Source organism: Neolamprologus multifasciatus, chromosome 12 (assembly GCF_963576455.1).
Source record: "Neolamprologus multifasciatus chromosome 12, fNeoMul1.2, whole genome shotgun sequence".
Taxonomy (NCBI): domain Eukaryota; kingdom Metazoa; phylum Chordata; class Actinopteri; order Cichliformes; family Cichlidae; genus Neolamprologus; species Neolamprologus multifasciatus.
In genome coordinates this window covers 5,498,167-5,514,832 of record NC_140450.1, presented here as the reverse complement: position 1 = coordinate 5,514,832, position 16,666 = coordinate 5,498,167, and the positions used below count along the sequence as shown (strand labels likewise).

The 16,666-nt window shown below is 42.6% G+C and overlaps 1 protein-coding gene across 8 annotated transcripts in view; it reads left to right on the top strand.

Moving 5' to 3' along the window:
• The window catches only part of LOC146506252 (tetratricopeptide repeat protein 16-like), an 18,147-nt gene extending 1,481 nt beyond the window's left edge, over positions 1–16,666 (top strand). Inside the window, exons 3-14 of one of the 8 annotated variants that reach the window (XM_085178935.1) lie at positions 176–266; positions 448–585; positions 1,276–1,376; positions 1,561–1,690; positions 5,180–5,394; positions 5,513–5,636; positions 5,724–5,850; positions 11,578–11,722; positions 11,833–11,998; positions 12,364–12,497; positions 12,599–12,740; positions 12,879–16,665. In XM_085178935.1, the coding sequence (XP_085035061.1) occupies positions 176–266; positions 448–585; positions 1,276–1,376; positions 1,561–1,690; positions 5,180–5,394; positions 5,513–5,636; positions 5,724–5,850; positions 11,578–11,722; positions 11,833–11,998; positions 12,364–12,497; positions 12,599–12,740; positions 12,879–12,914 (1,549 nt within the window). In that variant the 3' untranslated portion in view covers positions 12,915–16,665. Of the gene's footprint in view, positions 1–175; positions 267–447; positions 586–1,275; positions 1,377–1,560; positions 1,691–5,179; positions 5,395–5,512; positions 5,851–11,577; positions 11,723–11,832; positions 11,999–12,363; positions 12,498–12,598; positions 12,741–12,846 lie in introns of those variants that run through there. The other 7 variants (XM_085178936.1, XM_085178937.1, XM_085178934.1 and 4 more) reach the window with 7 other exon arrangements.

Genomic DNA, 16,666 nt, shown 5'->3' with positions numbered 1-16,666 from the left:
GGCCTTTGTGCTTCATCTAAGTTCATCCTCTGTGTGGAATAAGTTGTTTTAGCTCCCTTCCACTTCCTTTAAAACCAAATTGTGTCTGATTACCTTCCACTTATATACAGACAGTTTATTGAATTTTAAGTATTTTCATTGTTAAGTAATATTTTTTTTGTTTTTGTTATTGCAGTTATACAAATGGAGAAGAGGCAATGGGGAAGTCCCAGTATGAGAGGGCTGTCATCTGCTTCTCCAAAGCCATCACTCTGCAGCCACAACAGGTCACCTTCCACAGTGGTCACACAAGATGTTGCTGATTTTCATGTAAAATAGATCAGATGAGGCCTGTTTTTTTTAACATAACCTTTAGTTATGCTTTCTGGATATTATGTATGCGTCTCTTTTCTGGCCTGTGTCTTATACTCTCTATATTGCTATACCCTGTGATATTACATGTTCTAGGTTCAGCTATATGTGAGCCAGGCAGAGGCCTACCTACAGCTGTGTGACTTCCAGTCAGCAGCAGCCTGTTACAAACAGGCCTGGCTCTTGGAGCCTGGAGCCTTCGAGGATCGTTTGGCCTTCATTTACTATCTGCAGGTAGAAGTATTCGCGGGGTCCAATGATGAAGACCTGCCATGTCGTTTCTTATTTTCTGTCATGAATATACTGCTACAATGCTGGATACACAGAACAGTTTCAGAAAGTTTTTTTTCTATTTGAGGATTTTTATTCGGGTCATTTCAGGACACGACTCTAGCTGTGAGCACCTCTTAAGTAAAAAATAATTTAAAAGAAAAAAACATGTTATTTTCTGTTTGATTTCAAGTTGTTGACATGAAAAATATTGCATATTGTTTGACAGTGTTTCTCTCAAATATACGTTCATTATATCATATATCTCCTTGGAATCTAAGTTTATTCTACATAGAACTGAGCTTATACTTAGTTCTAGTGGCTGAGTCAAACTCATATAGCATGCACTGATGTACTGCTGCCAATGTATGCCTCCTTGCAACCCACCTACTATCCAGGTTCTCTGTTTCCTTCTGTTTATGAAATAATCCAGGTTATATTTGTTGTCATTAATGCCTGTTCTGTTCTATGAGAAGGGTTTTTGTAGCGGTTTTCCTTGCCTTTAGCCTCCATGGAAAGGCGGGGATGCATACTGCAGCATGAGCAGAGCAACCAAACATTAATTACTACAGTTGAAATAAGAATCCTATTTTGATTTAAGTGGGCATTAGAGAACTATCCTAACATAGATCCCTCTGCCTTTTGTTGTCCCAGGGTCAGTGTTTGTTCGACCAAGGTTTTTTTGTAGATGCACTGGAGGCTTTCAGCAAAGCTGCTGAGGTGAAACCAGGTTGCAGAGCTCACAAGGTCAGAAGGTCAGGAGCCTGAGCCATAACATCTAGAGTGAAGTACAATATATGTTTAGTGTCTAAGTTACCTTATAGTTCCCTTATAATTGATTTGAGCATTTGTTATTCGTGTAGAAATTAAAAGATTAATAACAAGTCCCCAAGAGTTCAAATGTGAAATTAACAAACATACATATACTTTGCATCCCAGCTTGGCCTGTCTGACAGCTTTAGGTCGCCACACTGACTGTCTGAAGCTGGTAAATGACTGGATTGAATCAGAAGGTCCCACCTCCGACCTATACATCCTCAGAGCCCGACTGCACAAAGAGCTTAACAAGGTCGCATCTCTTACACATCTCTGTATAACCTATGTAAAAATCTCAACGTTTTGCGTTTGCATTCATGTTCACGATATTTTAATACCAAGATTCTTTGATTGATCTCTGTGTAATGGGCCAATGTACTAACTATAGCTACAGAGCAGGACAGAACATGCAGCATTACAACACATAGGCTGTAAAAAACAGTTGAAATTGGGAACTGAGGCTTCCACAAACTGATTTTGGCAAGAATAAATCAGCAATAAGAGAACAAAGTGCTGAGGTTGTGGATCCATGGATGCGTCTCATGTAAGATCTCGTCTGTCCGTGCTAACACCTGCTGCTCTCTGGCAGCAGCACCATGCTCTCCCTTGTTTTAAATACACTTTAGAGCAACACGCAGCAACACTACACTTGAGCGGGAGGAGGGAGGTATGGGGTCTTAACACACCCCCGTTCTCTGCTAGCCATCGGGGCGGGGGGGCTGGGAAGAGATGCTGGCTGTCCGATTGGCCTCCCTGCTGCTGCGGAGCCTGGGGCGGTCTGCTTGCCTCCACCCCGGAGGGAAGGGTAATATCTCTTGGGTCTGGGTGCCGTTTCCATCTCTGGGGGTGAGGATACCTGGACCCGGGGTATAGAGTATGTTTGGGGAGTGTGATTGTGTGTACATGTCCATTTACGTTTATTCCTACGTTGGGCGAGTGCTGAGTGTTTGTATATGTGTGCATGAGGGTGGGAATGCATGTCTGTGTCTGTGTGTGCCTGTTTGTCTGTGTCTATATGTCAGGTCGGGTCTTAGACTCCACCTCTCTGGGAACTCCAAGGCCCTCCAAAGTGTGGAGGCCTATCTCCCCTCACCACACTCCCTGCCGGTGACTGATGCCCTCAGGGGTCGGTGCATTGTTGGTTCTTGGTGTCCGGGGCTGGGCGCTCGGGTATGTACCGGCTCACTCCCGGTGGCTACTTGGCGGGGCCTGGCGCCTGCTGCTCGGTCAGGCCTCTTCCGGGGCGCGGGGGGCCCTCGGGCCTCCGGCCTCTGTGCCTGCGGCTCGGTTCACTCTGGCACAGCTGGCTGCCGGCGGAGCCGGCGGGCACGCCGGTGCAGCCCCCTCTAGCTCCTGCCCGGTGGCTACTGGGTGACCCCTCGTCTGGGGATCCTCAGCCCTTCCCATGAAGGTGGCACGGATGCCCCTCCGGTGGTCCTCCTTGGGCTCTTGCACTCTGGGGCCTCTGGATGTCTGGGGCCTGGATCTCCTCCATGCCTGCTTCATGCCCTGGGGGACGGGGCTATGGCTCTCTACATCCTCTAGCAGACCATTACATGGGGAAACCATTTGAATACAAGCGCGCCGATCCACACAGGTGTGCACATGGGTGTTCACTGTTCGTAGACTTAAATCACACCTTTCTTGGCTGCTACTTCAAAGCACATTGTGCGCTGTCTGTCCTGCGTGCTGCACAACAACATTCAATATTTAGTATTTACTGCTGTTTACACTTAGCTAGATTAATGCGATGGTGTTGTGTATAGTATGTTGCTTTGTTTTGTTTTTTTTGCTTGTTTTCTATTCTTTTTCTCTCAACAGGTGATCCCGGAGATATTTTTTCTTCCCCCCTTTCTCACTGTCCCTCTCCCCTTCTGTTTTTCTTTTCCTTCCTCTTTCTTTCTCCCTTTCCTATCCCTCACTCATGTCTGTCCCGTCTGTAACAACTGAAAATAAAATAAATAATAAAAACAAAGGTCGATCAAATGGACCAATACGGCAATGCCATGATGATCCATTTGGCAAAATAAATCCATTGGGTATCCTTGTTGGTCTTCAGACAACAATTCTGACGGCTAAAGAACCAAATGGGACAGGCGAAAAAAAAAAAAAAGATCTCGTCTGTCATCACATTGTAACCACAAAGATACCATGTGGTCTCAGTTAGTGTTCAGCCAAGTGGAAAAAAGTCCTATGAAATCAAAGGAGCTAGCAAAGAAAAGCGTCTGGACTTCTTTAAGTTACTTGAAGACGTTTCACCTCTCATCCGAGAAGCTTCTTCAGTTCTAAGGTCAAATGGTGGAGAGTCCCAGATATAAACCTAGTGGGAGTATCCCCCCACAGAGGGCCAAAAGGACCCCCTGATGATCCTCTAATTGCCTGAGCCAAGGTGTGGAACTGGGTGTGGGTCCCAATCAGCCAGAGTTTTGGGTGAGTTCATTGTGAAACCTGGCCCCACCTTATCATGCGAATTCCTGAGGTCAGATGGCCCAGGATGTGAGTGGGCGTTAAGGCGTCTGGGAAGGGATCTCAAAACTGGATTATAGATGGCAGAGAGTTGGTGTCGTAAACCACCGCCTCTGTTCAAAGATGGTCGCTCACAGTGGACATAGATGGACTGCACTGTACAGCATACACCACATTGTTAAGTCTGTGTTTTGGCGTTTTGTCTTTCAGGTGAACCAGTTTTTGTCTGAGTGTGTTGCTGGGTCTGAAGTACACCGGGACCCAGACCCAGCAACACACTCAGACAAAAACTGTGTTGTGCCATGCGCTTGGCATGGCACAACACAGAAAAGCCACCTCCACAGGACAAGACTCAGCTGTCCATCTGCATCTTAAGGATAAAGGACACTCTTTCGAGGATGCCAATGTTCACATTTTGGACAGAGAGGACAGATGGTTTGAAAGAGGAGTGAAAGAAGCATCTATGTCCACTGTGAGCGACCATCTTTGAACAGAGGCGGTGGTTTACGACACCAACTCTCTGCCATCTATAATCCAGTTTTGAGATCCCTTCCCAGATGCCTTAACACCCACTCACACCCTGGGCCATCTGACCTCAGGAATCCGCATGATAAGGTGGGGCCAGGTTTCACAATAAACTCACCCGAAACTCTGGCTGATTGGGACCCACACCCAGTTCCACACCTTGGCTCAGGCGATTAGAGGATCATCAGGGGGTCCTTTTGTCCCTCTGTGGGGGGACACTCCCACTAGGGTTATATCTGGGACTCTCCACCATTTGACCTTAGAACTGAAGAAGCTTCTCGGATGAGAGGTGAAACGTCTTCAAGTAACTTAAAGAAGTCCAGACGCTTTTCTTTGCAAGCTCCTTTGACTACGATGACCTGGATGACTGAGAACCTTCACAGACAGTCCTATGAAATGTTTGTGTAAATGCTAAGTGATGTTGTAGATAAAGTGTCTACAAACATTATACACTAATGTTGCTATCATAATGACTGCTGCAATAAAACAGCCAGATTTGGTCAGATTTGCAGTTGCTGCTATTTCCTATTTCCTCAATCTTTAAGTGTTTAAGTTTCATATCAGATATAACCTGCAAACTTTCTCGAGATGAAATGCGCTTTAATTCTCAACAATTTCCTTTAGTCTGTTTTTTTTTTTTTTTTACTTCTGAAGATCTCATCAGTTCAAGTCAATATAGTGTTCTAAGTATACTTTGTCTACTGTTTAACATTTATGATTAAACCAGCAGAAACTTTCTTCTTCTATCCAGACATCAGTTTGTTATCATGATGTGCGGTTGGCGTTGGCGTTGAACCCGACCTGTCCGGTGGCTGGAGCTCTGCAACTCCAGCTGCGGGAAGCGAGTGAACGGGCGAGACAAAGGGCTGTGGACAAAGCTTTGTGTGGAGAGTTGCCTGAAGCCCTTTGCATGATTAATATCGCTCTAGCCAACAGCCCAGAGGACGGACGCCTCTACCTGTTCAGGTGTGTCCAGCCAATGTGTAGACCTTAACAAAATCTGTTCTGGGACTGTTACACAGCTGAATGTTGACTTGCTGACATGTATTTAATTCAGCTGAATGCTATTCCCTTGCATTTGCAGAGGGACTCTGTATAGACGGATGAAGAACTTCATACACGCCATTGAGGATATAATCCAGGCTGTGGAGCTGAGTGGAGAAGAGGAGAAGAAGGGACAGCAGGAAATCAAGAGTCAGAAGGTGGAGGTCAGGGATGATAAGGCTGAGAGTTGCTCTGTGCAGGAGGAGGCGCAGTTTCAGCTGGCTCTCATCTACAATGATTTTGCCGTTCAGTGCTTTTGCAAAGGTCTCTACGCAGAGGCGACTCTGCTTCTCAACAAAGCCATTGAGGAAGAGAAGGGCCAGGCAGGCCTGTACGTGAACCGAGGAGGTGAGGCTGTGACACCTGACCTGTCTGTGTGTGAGTCCTCTGCTCTTTTCACCCATGCAATGAAACCCCACATGTTCTTAGATCAAGCACCCCCCCCCCCCCCCCCAAAGTACTGAACATCTTCTTTGACTCACCTCAACCTTTAATCAGATCTCTGATGGAAATGTAAAACTTAGATTAATTATTTCCTGCTTTTTGTTTTCTTTTTCTCTTGATTTCCTTGTTGTTGTTGATTCTCGTCAACAACTTTTCTTTGACACCAGTTTTTTAACATATACACATAACTGCAATCTCATAGCATGATGCTATGCTAAATGCTCATGTTTATGCTCTCTTTTTTTTAAATGCATTATATATTTATTATATACATCCCATGTACAGTTCTTATGAAAGGGGAAACTGTTATTTCTGCTGTGACACTGTCCATTTTACATAGGAGTTTATGGCAGTTGACTCACTTTTGGAGTCAGCCTCAAGTGGCCATTGGAGGAACTGCAGCTTTTGGCCCTTCAGCATTGGCTTTGGCACTCAGCCCCAGAGATCGCTGCTTGCTCTAAACATTATTGATTTGAGTTGAAGTAAGAAAACTAATGTCGAATGTTGTGTGCAAAGCATGTTTGATGTCCCCTTCCGACTGATTGCCTGGACAACAACTTTGCATGATCTCAAAACCTGTTATAACATTTTTGAGAATTAATGTGTGAAAATTTCTCCTTTCTGTGCAAGCGCACATTCATATTCAGCACTTTGGAAGGTTGAGTAATGCAACAGCCAGAACGTGAGACTTTAAAGCCAAAAGTACACCTTAAACTTGACGAGCTTTTGTCATGGACCATCAGCACTGTGAATCAGGGTGTTTAGTCAAAGAGGATCTTACACTGAGTGTCCTTCTAAGTGTTTGAGTTGAAGCATGTGACTTCCTGCACGTTAAAAGAGGCAAAACATCAAATGTGACAGGGGAAACTTGACAAACCAGATTTTTAGGCAGCAAGACTGAAGAGCTGCTCCAACTGAAGATCATGCACCGTTTTTAGAGTTTCACCACGCTACACTCTCCATCAGGAATGGATGGGGATAAAACACAATTTAATAGCCATGTATTTGGATTGCCCCTGTATCTCACATCTTACCATGTAACACCAGGGTGATTGGAAATGGATGGTTCAGCGACAGTAGTGCGTTGAGAGTCTGTTGGCAGTACATATGCAGCTTCAGACTGCAGAGAGCATCTGCTGTCAGATGCAGGCTGTATAAAAAATGCTTACGCTGTTGTTGGTCCATTAACCAGTGTCAGAGAAAAACTGACATATAACATTCAAAAAGATGATGTGAAATGTTAAAAACAGTGATGTTTTTTCTTTTTTTTTTTTTTGTTGTTTCATACTTTTCCCATTCCTGGTGATCTCCACTGAGACTCCTCTCCCTATTCTGGCCCACTGTCAGCTAATCAGCGTTTGACTGATGCACACTGTCATTCATGTCGAGCAACATGCAGTTGGGATTTTGGAGGACTGCATGGGAGCACGTTTGCAGTTGTTCAAAACCCCTCTCCGTCTCTCTGTAGGCTTTCTAAAGGGAAATCCCTCGATAAGCTAACACAACCACGGGAGCATAAGTTAAGCATTAATCCTTCTTGGATTTCAGTTCAGTCCCACATCATCCCACTCTGTCAGGGGTTGTGTGTGGAGGCGTGGAAGAGATGACCCAAACGCAGGACTCACGGTGCAGAAATGATGAGGTTTTATTGGAGCGGGTGAATGACCAAAGCAGGAACGGTAGAACTGACTAGCTGACTGAAAGACTGAGTGGCTGAATAACTGAGCACTAATGGGAACGACAACATAACATCAATTTCAATTCAATTCAATTCAATTTTATTTATATAGCGCCAAATCACAACAAATGTCGCCTCAAGGCGCTTCATAGATACAGAGAAAAGCCCAACAATCATATGACCCCCTATGAGCAAGCACTTTGGCGACAGTGGGAAGGAAAAACTCCCTTTTAACAGGAAGAAACCTCCGGCAGAACCAGGCTCAGGGAGGGGCGGCCATCTGCTGCGACCGGTTGGGGTGAGAGAAGGAAGACAGGATAAAGACATGCTGTGGAAGAGAGACAGAGATTAATAACAGATACGATTCAATACAGAGAGGTCTGTTAATACATAGTGAGTGAGAAAGGTGACTGGAAAGGAAAAACTCAATGCATCATGGGAATCCCCCGGCAGCCTACATCTATTGCAGCATAACTAAGGGAGGATTCAGGGTCACCTGGTCCAGCCCTAACTATATGCTTTAGTAAAAAGGAAGGTTTTAAGCCTAATCTTAAAAGTAGAGATAGTGTCTGTCTCCTGAATCCAAACTGGAAGCTGGTTCCACAGAAGAGGGGCCTGAAAACTGAAGGCTCTCCCTCCCATTCTACTTTTAAATACTCTAGGAACAACAAGTAGGCCTGCAGAGCGGGAGCGAAGTGCTCTAATAGGGTGATATGGTACTACAAGGTCATTAAGATAAGATGGGGCCTGATTATTTAAGACCTTGTATGTGAGGAGCAGGATTTTGAATTCAATTCTGGATTTAACAGGAAGCCAATGAAGGGAAGCCAAAACAGGAGAAATATGCTCTCTCCTTCTAGTCCCTGTCAGTACTCTTGCTGCAGCATTTTGGATTAACTGAAGGCTTTTCAGTGAGTTTTTTGGACATCCTGATAATAATGAATTGCAGTAGTCCAGCCTGGAAGTAATAAATGCATGAACTAGTTTTTCAGCGTCACTCTGAGACAGGATATTTCTAATTTTAGAGATGTTGCGCAAATGGAAGAACGCAGTCTTACATATTTGTTTAATATGTGCGTTGAAGGACATATCCTGGTCAAAAATGACTCCAAGGTTCCTCACAGTGTTACTGGAGGCCAAGGTAATGCCATCCAGAGTAAGAATCTGGTTAGATACCATATTTCTAAGCTTTTCAGCGCCGAGTACAATGACCTCAGTTTTATCTGAGTTAAGAAGCAGAAAGTTAGTGGCCATCCAAGTCTTTATGTCTTTAAGACATTCCTGCAGTTTAACTAATTGGTGTGTGTTATCTGGCTTCATGGACAGATAGAGCTGGGTGTCATCTGCATAGCAGTGAAAATGTATGCTATGTCTTCTAATGATGCTGCCTAGGGGAAGCATGTATAATGTAAACAGAATTGGTCCTAGCACCGAACCCTGTGGAACTCCATAATTAACCTCAGTGTGTGAAGAGGACTCTCCATTTACATGCACAAATTGGAGTCTATTAGATAGATATGATACAAACCACTGCAGTGCAATACCTGTAATACCTACAGCATGTTCTAATCGCTCTAATAGAATATTATGGTCAACAGTATCGAATGCTGCACTAAGGTCAAGAAGGACAAGCACAGAGATGAGTCCACTGTCAGAGGCCATAAGAAGATCATTTGTAACCTTCAATAAAGCTGTTTCTGTGCTGTGATGAACTCTGAAACCTGACTGAAACTCTTCAAATAAACCATTCCTCTGCAGATGATCTGTTAGCTGTTTGACAACTACTCTTTCAAGGATTTTTGATATGAAAGGAAGGTTGGAGATTGGCCTATAATTAGCTAAGACTGCTGGGTCTAGAGATGGCTTTTTGAGTAAAGGTTTAACTGCAGCCACCTTGAAGGCCTGTGGTACATAGCCGATTATTAGAGATAGGTTGATCATATATAAGATCGAAGAATTAATCAATGGCAGGACTTCTTTAAGCAGTTTTGTAGGAATGGGGTCTAAAAGACACGTTGATGGTTTGGAGGAAGTAATTATTGAAGTTAACTCAGAAAGATCGATTGGAAAAAAAGAGTCTAACTTAACATCAATGGAACTAAGAGTAGCTGTAGATAATATTACATCTGTGGGATGATTATTGGTAATTTTTTCTCTAATGATAAAAATTTTATTTGTGAAGAAGTTCATGAAGTCATCACTAGTTAACGTTAAAGGGATGGTTGGCTCAACAGAGCTCTGACTTTTTGTCAGCCTGGCTACAGTGCTGAAGAGAAACCTGGGGTTGTTCTTATTTTCTTCAATCAGTGATGAGTAGTAAGCTGTTCTGGCTTCGCGGAAGGCTTTCTTATAAAGCAACAAACTATTTCTCCAGGCTAAATGATGATCCTCTAAATTTGTGACACGCCATTTCCTCTCCAGATTACGAGTCATCTGCTTTAGGGTACGTGTTTGAGAATTATACCACGGGGTCAGGTACTTCTGATTAGAGACCTTAGTTTTCACTGGAGCTACAGTATCCAGAGTCGTACGTAGTGAGGAGGTGAAATTATTAACAAGATAATCGACCTCTGTTGGGGTAGCGTTCAGATAGCTGCTCTGCTCTGTGTTGGTACAAGGCATTGACGATGATAACAGTGGCTGGATTATATTCTTAAACTTAGTTACAGCGCTTTCAGAAAGACATCTACTTTGATAAAGTCCACTCTCCACTGCTGCGTAATCAATTATTGTAAATGTAAATGTTATCAAGAAATGATCAGACAGGAGAGGGTTTTCAGGAAACACTGTTAAATGTTCAGTTTCTATGCCATATGTTAAAACAAGATCTAGAGTGTGATTAAAGTGGTGGGTGGGTTCTTTTACATTTTGAGAGAAACCAATTGAGTCTAACAACAGATTAAATGCCATGTTGAGGCTGTCATTTTTAGCATCTACATGGATGTTAAAATCACCCACAATAATTATTTTATCTGAGCTCAGAACTAAATTAGATATAAAGTCTGAGAAATCAGACAGAAACTCTGTGTAAGGCCCAGGTGGACGATAGATGATAACAAGTAAGACTGGTTTCTGAGTTTCACAGCTGGGGTGGACAATGCTAAGCATCAGGCTTTCAAATGAATTAAAAGTCTGTCTTGGTCTATCATTAATTAATAGACTGGTGTGATCATCAATGACACGACAAAGAACTGGTGAAAGCGAGGAACTTAAATACACAGGTTGAATGATGACAATGATTGGAAACAGGTGAGTACAGGGCTGAACATAATCTGACTAATGACGCAAGCTGACACGGGGAAAAAACAGGAAGTGAAGACATTGATGTGGCAACATAACCTAAATGTGACAAAACTGAAAACACTGGGTCACCGACCCAGGAACCCTGACACACTCCCACTACCCTGTCTTTCATTTTCCCTCTCATTGTTACATCCAGGGGCATTTGCAGGATGTTTGTTAAATGGGGTGGCACAGAGAGGAGGAGGAATGAGGTTGAGGCGAGCAGCACTGGAAAATGAAGCCAGTTCAATAATGCCAGGCGCTGGACTTGGGGACTTTGTTGATATGTTTTGGCCACACGTGTTCCCTCAGAGAGAATCATCACTGAAAAACAACACAAAAATAGTTTCCTGTCATCATATGATGAAACATTTTGATCCTGCTGGGCCAGACTGAATGGTTTGAAGATGATGTGAATCATTTGCTTGGCCTCTACAATTACCCAGCTGAGTGCCTGTGGGGAGATTGTGGACCAACATGTGAGACCCAACTATCTCAGCATCAATCAAACACCAAATATGGGAATATCTGTAGGAAGAGTGGCATTCATCGTGTTAGGGTTTAGTTTTTCACCCGTCTTTACATCATCAAAGCAGCTATTATGAAAATTAAAACTAGAGTTAATGTGTGTAAAGTTAATGAAATATTGACACTAAATGCTTAACTGAGGAACCATTCTGATGCTTATATGTGTATGTCAGACTGTTTCTTTAAGCAGAGTTCTTGGTACTATGCTCTGGCTGACTACCGGCAGGCTGAGGAGATGATGCAGCCAAATGACCCTGCTGTCCGCCTCCGCCTCGCTGTCATTTACAACACGCTGGGATCTTTGTGTTTCCAGGATGGGTCAGAACCACACGGAGAACATCCCATTAACGCCCACACAGAGAAACTTATAAAGTCAAGTTATCAAATGTCACTTAGCTCATATACGGTTGAATGTGTTGAATCTGCAGGCGTTTCCAGGAGGCAGTCGATATGTTTTCTCTGGCCATCCAGCACAACCCCGCCTCTAGCCATTACTACGAAAGCAGATCGAAGGCTTTTCGAAAGCTGCTGAACCTGTACGGGGCCAGGCAGGACTTCATCTGCATGCTGATTCTGGACCCCACCCACGAGGAGGTCTCAAATTCTTTAATCTTTTGTGGTTTTCAGTAAAGCCACATTTCATTTCAAAAGATTTCATTCAATAAGATTAACGCAATGTTTGACAGAGCCCTTAGATAAGGAGAAGACATGACACTCAAATAACCCTGAAAGGAAGTTGTTTTAATGCGAACAGTCATCCCAGCCCAACACTAAAGGAGCCAATTAACAGCTAAAATAAGGAAGTTAATGGCTAATCAATTAACAAGAAACTTTAAAACCTCTTGTGGGTAAAGATTTACTGAAAACAATTTCAAAAGTTTTATCAGTAAAAATTTACTGATGCATTTCATTTTAATATTTTAAAATCTTGTGTTAATTGTGTGTGTCTGTTTGTGTAGGTGGCTCCTATGCTTATGTGTCTGTTCCCAGGCTGCAGGGTCTCTGATATATTGTCCAGCCCAAAAGGACAAGCGATCAGAGCTCAGCTGATGGAAACCATGCAGGCCTGTAGCTCCTCCTCTGATCCACAAAGGTCAGAAACACGGAGGTGAATTTGAAGGCTGGATGATACCTGACATTGAGGTAGCTGACAAAGTCAGTCTTTTGTTGTCTTGTGTTGAATTTTGTTCTTAGACTGAGTGAGAAGCTCTGCAACATGACTCTGACTAATGAGAGCACAGCGAGCCAATCAAAAGAGCCAAGTAAAGAAGGCAAGGAGCTGGAGCTGTGTGTGAACAAAGAGGACATGCAGATAACTGTGAGGAGCCTCCTGCAGGTACCGAGCAGGACTTTGTTTATTTTAGAAGTTCAGTTCTTTAAAAATTCTACTCAGATAATTTAAGTAATTTTCAGCTACAAATCAGTTTTGATCTTTTTTGCAGTGACTTCACAGCTGTTCTGTGTTATTGTGCAGCAGGTCAGCCGTTCATTCCTGACACTGCATCGCTGAACCACACTGGGACCTACCATCCATCAGTGCGTCTGTAAACACGAGAGGATGCAGTGCTGCAGAGTTGGCCTGTTTGGATTCCACATCTGAGAAATGACAGCAGGAATACAGAGAGTGGAACAACCATCATCAGCTGTAACTCTGTGTTTTCCTGTTATTTAGAATTATACAGGAGTTTGATGATCGAGAGAATCATTTTTAACAGTGCCTGATGAAAGCGTGCTTCCAGATACATCGGCTGTAGATTGATATAAGAGTTTAAAATCCCAGTTTCACTGATAGCTAGTGCATATTTTTGTATTTGTTCTTTTTCTTTTAGTTGTTCCTTCTGCTTTAGCAAAATCTATGAGACACAGCAAAGGTAACTGTCATGTCAGTCAACAAGGCTGATATCAAACAACGTATCAGTTCATCCCAGCACAAAATTGTGTATAACTGTGTTCTTTATAATCAAGAAAAGTAGAACGGTTCATGCGCCTTAAGGAAAAAGTGATTCTGTTCATCTAGATGTGGCGTTTATTAGTAGGAGAAACATTTCATCACTCATTGAAATGACTTCTTTGGTCTCAGAGACGACATTCTTTTTGTTGGCCAGCAGGGGTCAGTGTTTATCTCACTGCAAATACTGCATTCAGATGAACAGGATCACTTTTCTAGGATTTTTTTTACCTGGATACATCACAACAAACCCTTCATATGAAGATGCTGAATAAAAATTAGAAAACTGCAGTTTCATGTCTGTTGAGAAGAACATAAAGGATACTAGGCGTGTTTATTTTTTGTGAATAAAACCTTTACATGAACCTAAAGTTTAATACATATAGCTGCTGCTACAAATACAGCTAGGGTTTCTAAATTATAGATGCTGTTTCTACACAGGTCTTCTATACAGTATTTACGGTTTGGAGATGGGCTCTAAAGATTAATGTTGCCCAGCTTAGTATCTGACCAGAAATGTAATGTGGTTTCCCCCTTTTAATTTTACATGGACTGGTACTTAACATTGTTATACTCTAATTGTGCACTCAATGTGGTTCATACAGCACGTTGTTGTATGCCTTTATGGAGTTTGTATCTATCAAGCCCACAGTTACACTCTAATGTAGGGGTCCCCAATCCCAGTCCACGAGGGTCGGTGTCCCTGCAGGTTTTAGATGTGTCCTTGATCCATCACAGCTGATTTAAATGGATAAATTACCCCCTCAACATGTCTTGAAGTTCTCCAGAGGTCTGGTAATGAACTAATCCTGTGATTCAGGTGTGTTGACCCAGGGTGAGATCTAAAGCCTGCAGGACACCGGCCCTTGTCCTGCGGGTTTTAGATCAGAAACGCACATTTTTATAAAACTGTAACACATTAACTGCACCAACATGTGGTTTAAAAAGAAGAGACAACCTTCATGTTTCAACCCGCAGGGACACCGGCCCTCGTGGACTGGGATTGGGGACCCCTGCTCTAATGGATGCATTTAGGTCTAAATTAGGTTTCATTATCTTGCTCAAGGGCACTAAGACAAATTTACTGGAGAAGCCAGGGATCTTTCTAAACTAATTAGTAGATGACCTGTTCTACTTCCATGTGAGTGGCAAAAATGATTTTGCAAAACATGATGTTACTGTAAAATTGGTCCCAGACCTTTTGATAATTAAATGTCACAATCCAGTTATTAATATTCAACAAACAGTTGTATTATTGAAATTTTCTCATATTTAGTGCAAAAGTTATTGGGTTATGACCAAAAATGGCCACAAAGTCAAACTGCAAGATCAGCTGAACTGAATTCTAGCCCAGAGTGAGTGATTGGTCTGCTTATAGCTGAAAGTACAGCTGTCATATAGTCAGATATGGGTGTGCTGTTTAAACTTAGCCTGCCTACAGCTGTGCTGTTTCTCTCTTAATGAATGTCACTTTTGTTGTCTCTGGTATGTGCTCTGTTCTGTGCTTAACTGGAGTGCATACAGGCAAAAATAAATTATTACAGATAAAAAGGAGGACCCGACTGAAATGTGTTTGTTTAGGTCAAAATGGCCTCCGACTTTAATTTTTGACTAGTAAAATCTAATCAGTTCATTCGTAAGTCCAGGAAGATTTTTGTGAGAAAGACAAGAAACTAGTTTAAAGTCCTTCTTCAATATTATGTTCACGAGACAGACAATGGGAAACATATTGCTAATGATTTATAGTCTTAAATTGCATCATACAACAACAGTTACTTAAACTCTAAATCAAAGGTAACAACATGTATCTAAAGCACAGTGGTATTGTCCTTTAATGATCATGTACTGTAGCAGGTAGGTGCAATAGGTGGCAGCAGAGCCACAATATCCTAGTATGGCATTTTCACATGATGTTGGACTGGTAATATCTTCTTTTATATTTGGCATTACACAAAATTTAGGCGTCTGTTTCTCTAAATTCAGCAACAGTTCTGCATCTATAAATGTAATTTGTTTAACTAATTCAGGTGTGATTTAGGATGATATTGGATGCCTGACATACAGTGTGATCGCTTAATGCGACAACAAACAGGTGCTTTGGTGAAAGGGTAGTGCTGGTGAGCGTCTCCTGGACTGATGAGTGAACCCACGCTGAACTGTGCCACCGTTCACAGTCAGGAGTTTAGTTCCACGTGTCACTGCCAAACCACAGATTTGCACAGAATCATGTGACTTAACATGAATAGTAAACTAGTTTCAGTTCCTCTTATTTCTCATTCTGATTGAGCATTAATAACTTGATTTATTGCCCATATACAGTAAAACCACCCGCTCTTTGAAGCCACGCTGTCTGAAACCTGATCCTTTCTAATCCAAAGACCAAACATGTGCCACAGCACATCTAATATGGTATTATTTCCTCACAAAAATCCCTTTGGGAGCCATATGTGATGACTGACAGCTGTGTGAGGACATGGAGTGGTCTGTGCTGGTTCAGAAAGCTATTCTAAAAAGCAGAATAATAATACTGATGTCTTAGATAATGGGGGTGACGTTGCTAATTTTCTGTCTTACATGACATGTGATTATGTACATGACTAGTTGTCGAGGCTGTCCAGTAATTTGAACGTAGTTGTGGTAATTATGTACCTGTACCTTTCTGCTTCCTTGGAGAAGGGAGCCCCTTCTCAGGTGATAGAACATGTGGATGAGCTTTCATATCTTGAGTCTGAATGTGAGGGCACAAATCTAAATTTGCCTCCACAGCACACATATGCCTACCAGTTCTCTTTTCCTATACCTCTGAGGTCTCTTAGGTGGAACATCAGTGTCCATGTATTCAAGAAGCAACACTGTGGCATTCACTGGCTCTCACTTATATGTAATTAATTAATTAATTAGAAATTTATGAGAATGCATCAGTTTGTTAGAAGTCATAGTTACACACTAGTCAAATACTTTTTTTTTACAGTACTATTTGTTACATCTTGATGGTTAATTTTCCATTTAGCCTAACCACGCCATACTTCAACAGAAGGATTAAATCCGATTGTATCACAGGTGATCGGCAGTGGAGATCTGTTGTGGCTGCAGCTCTGTTGTTGTCTCTACGAGGCAGCTGACCTCGCGGCATTAACAGCAGCTGTGGCAACAGCTGACGCAGAGAAAGGACCTGTGGCACAAAGGCTGCTGTCTCACCACAGAAAGTACAGCATAGCTAAAATCACAAACATACCACACATACCAGAGTCTGTCACAGTCGCTTCACGCCGTCCACTCTGGTGTTTAATTGGATCTAATAAAAACTAATAATG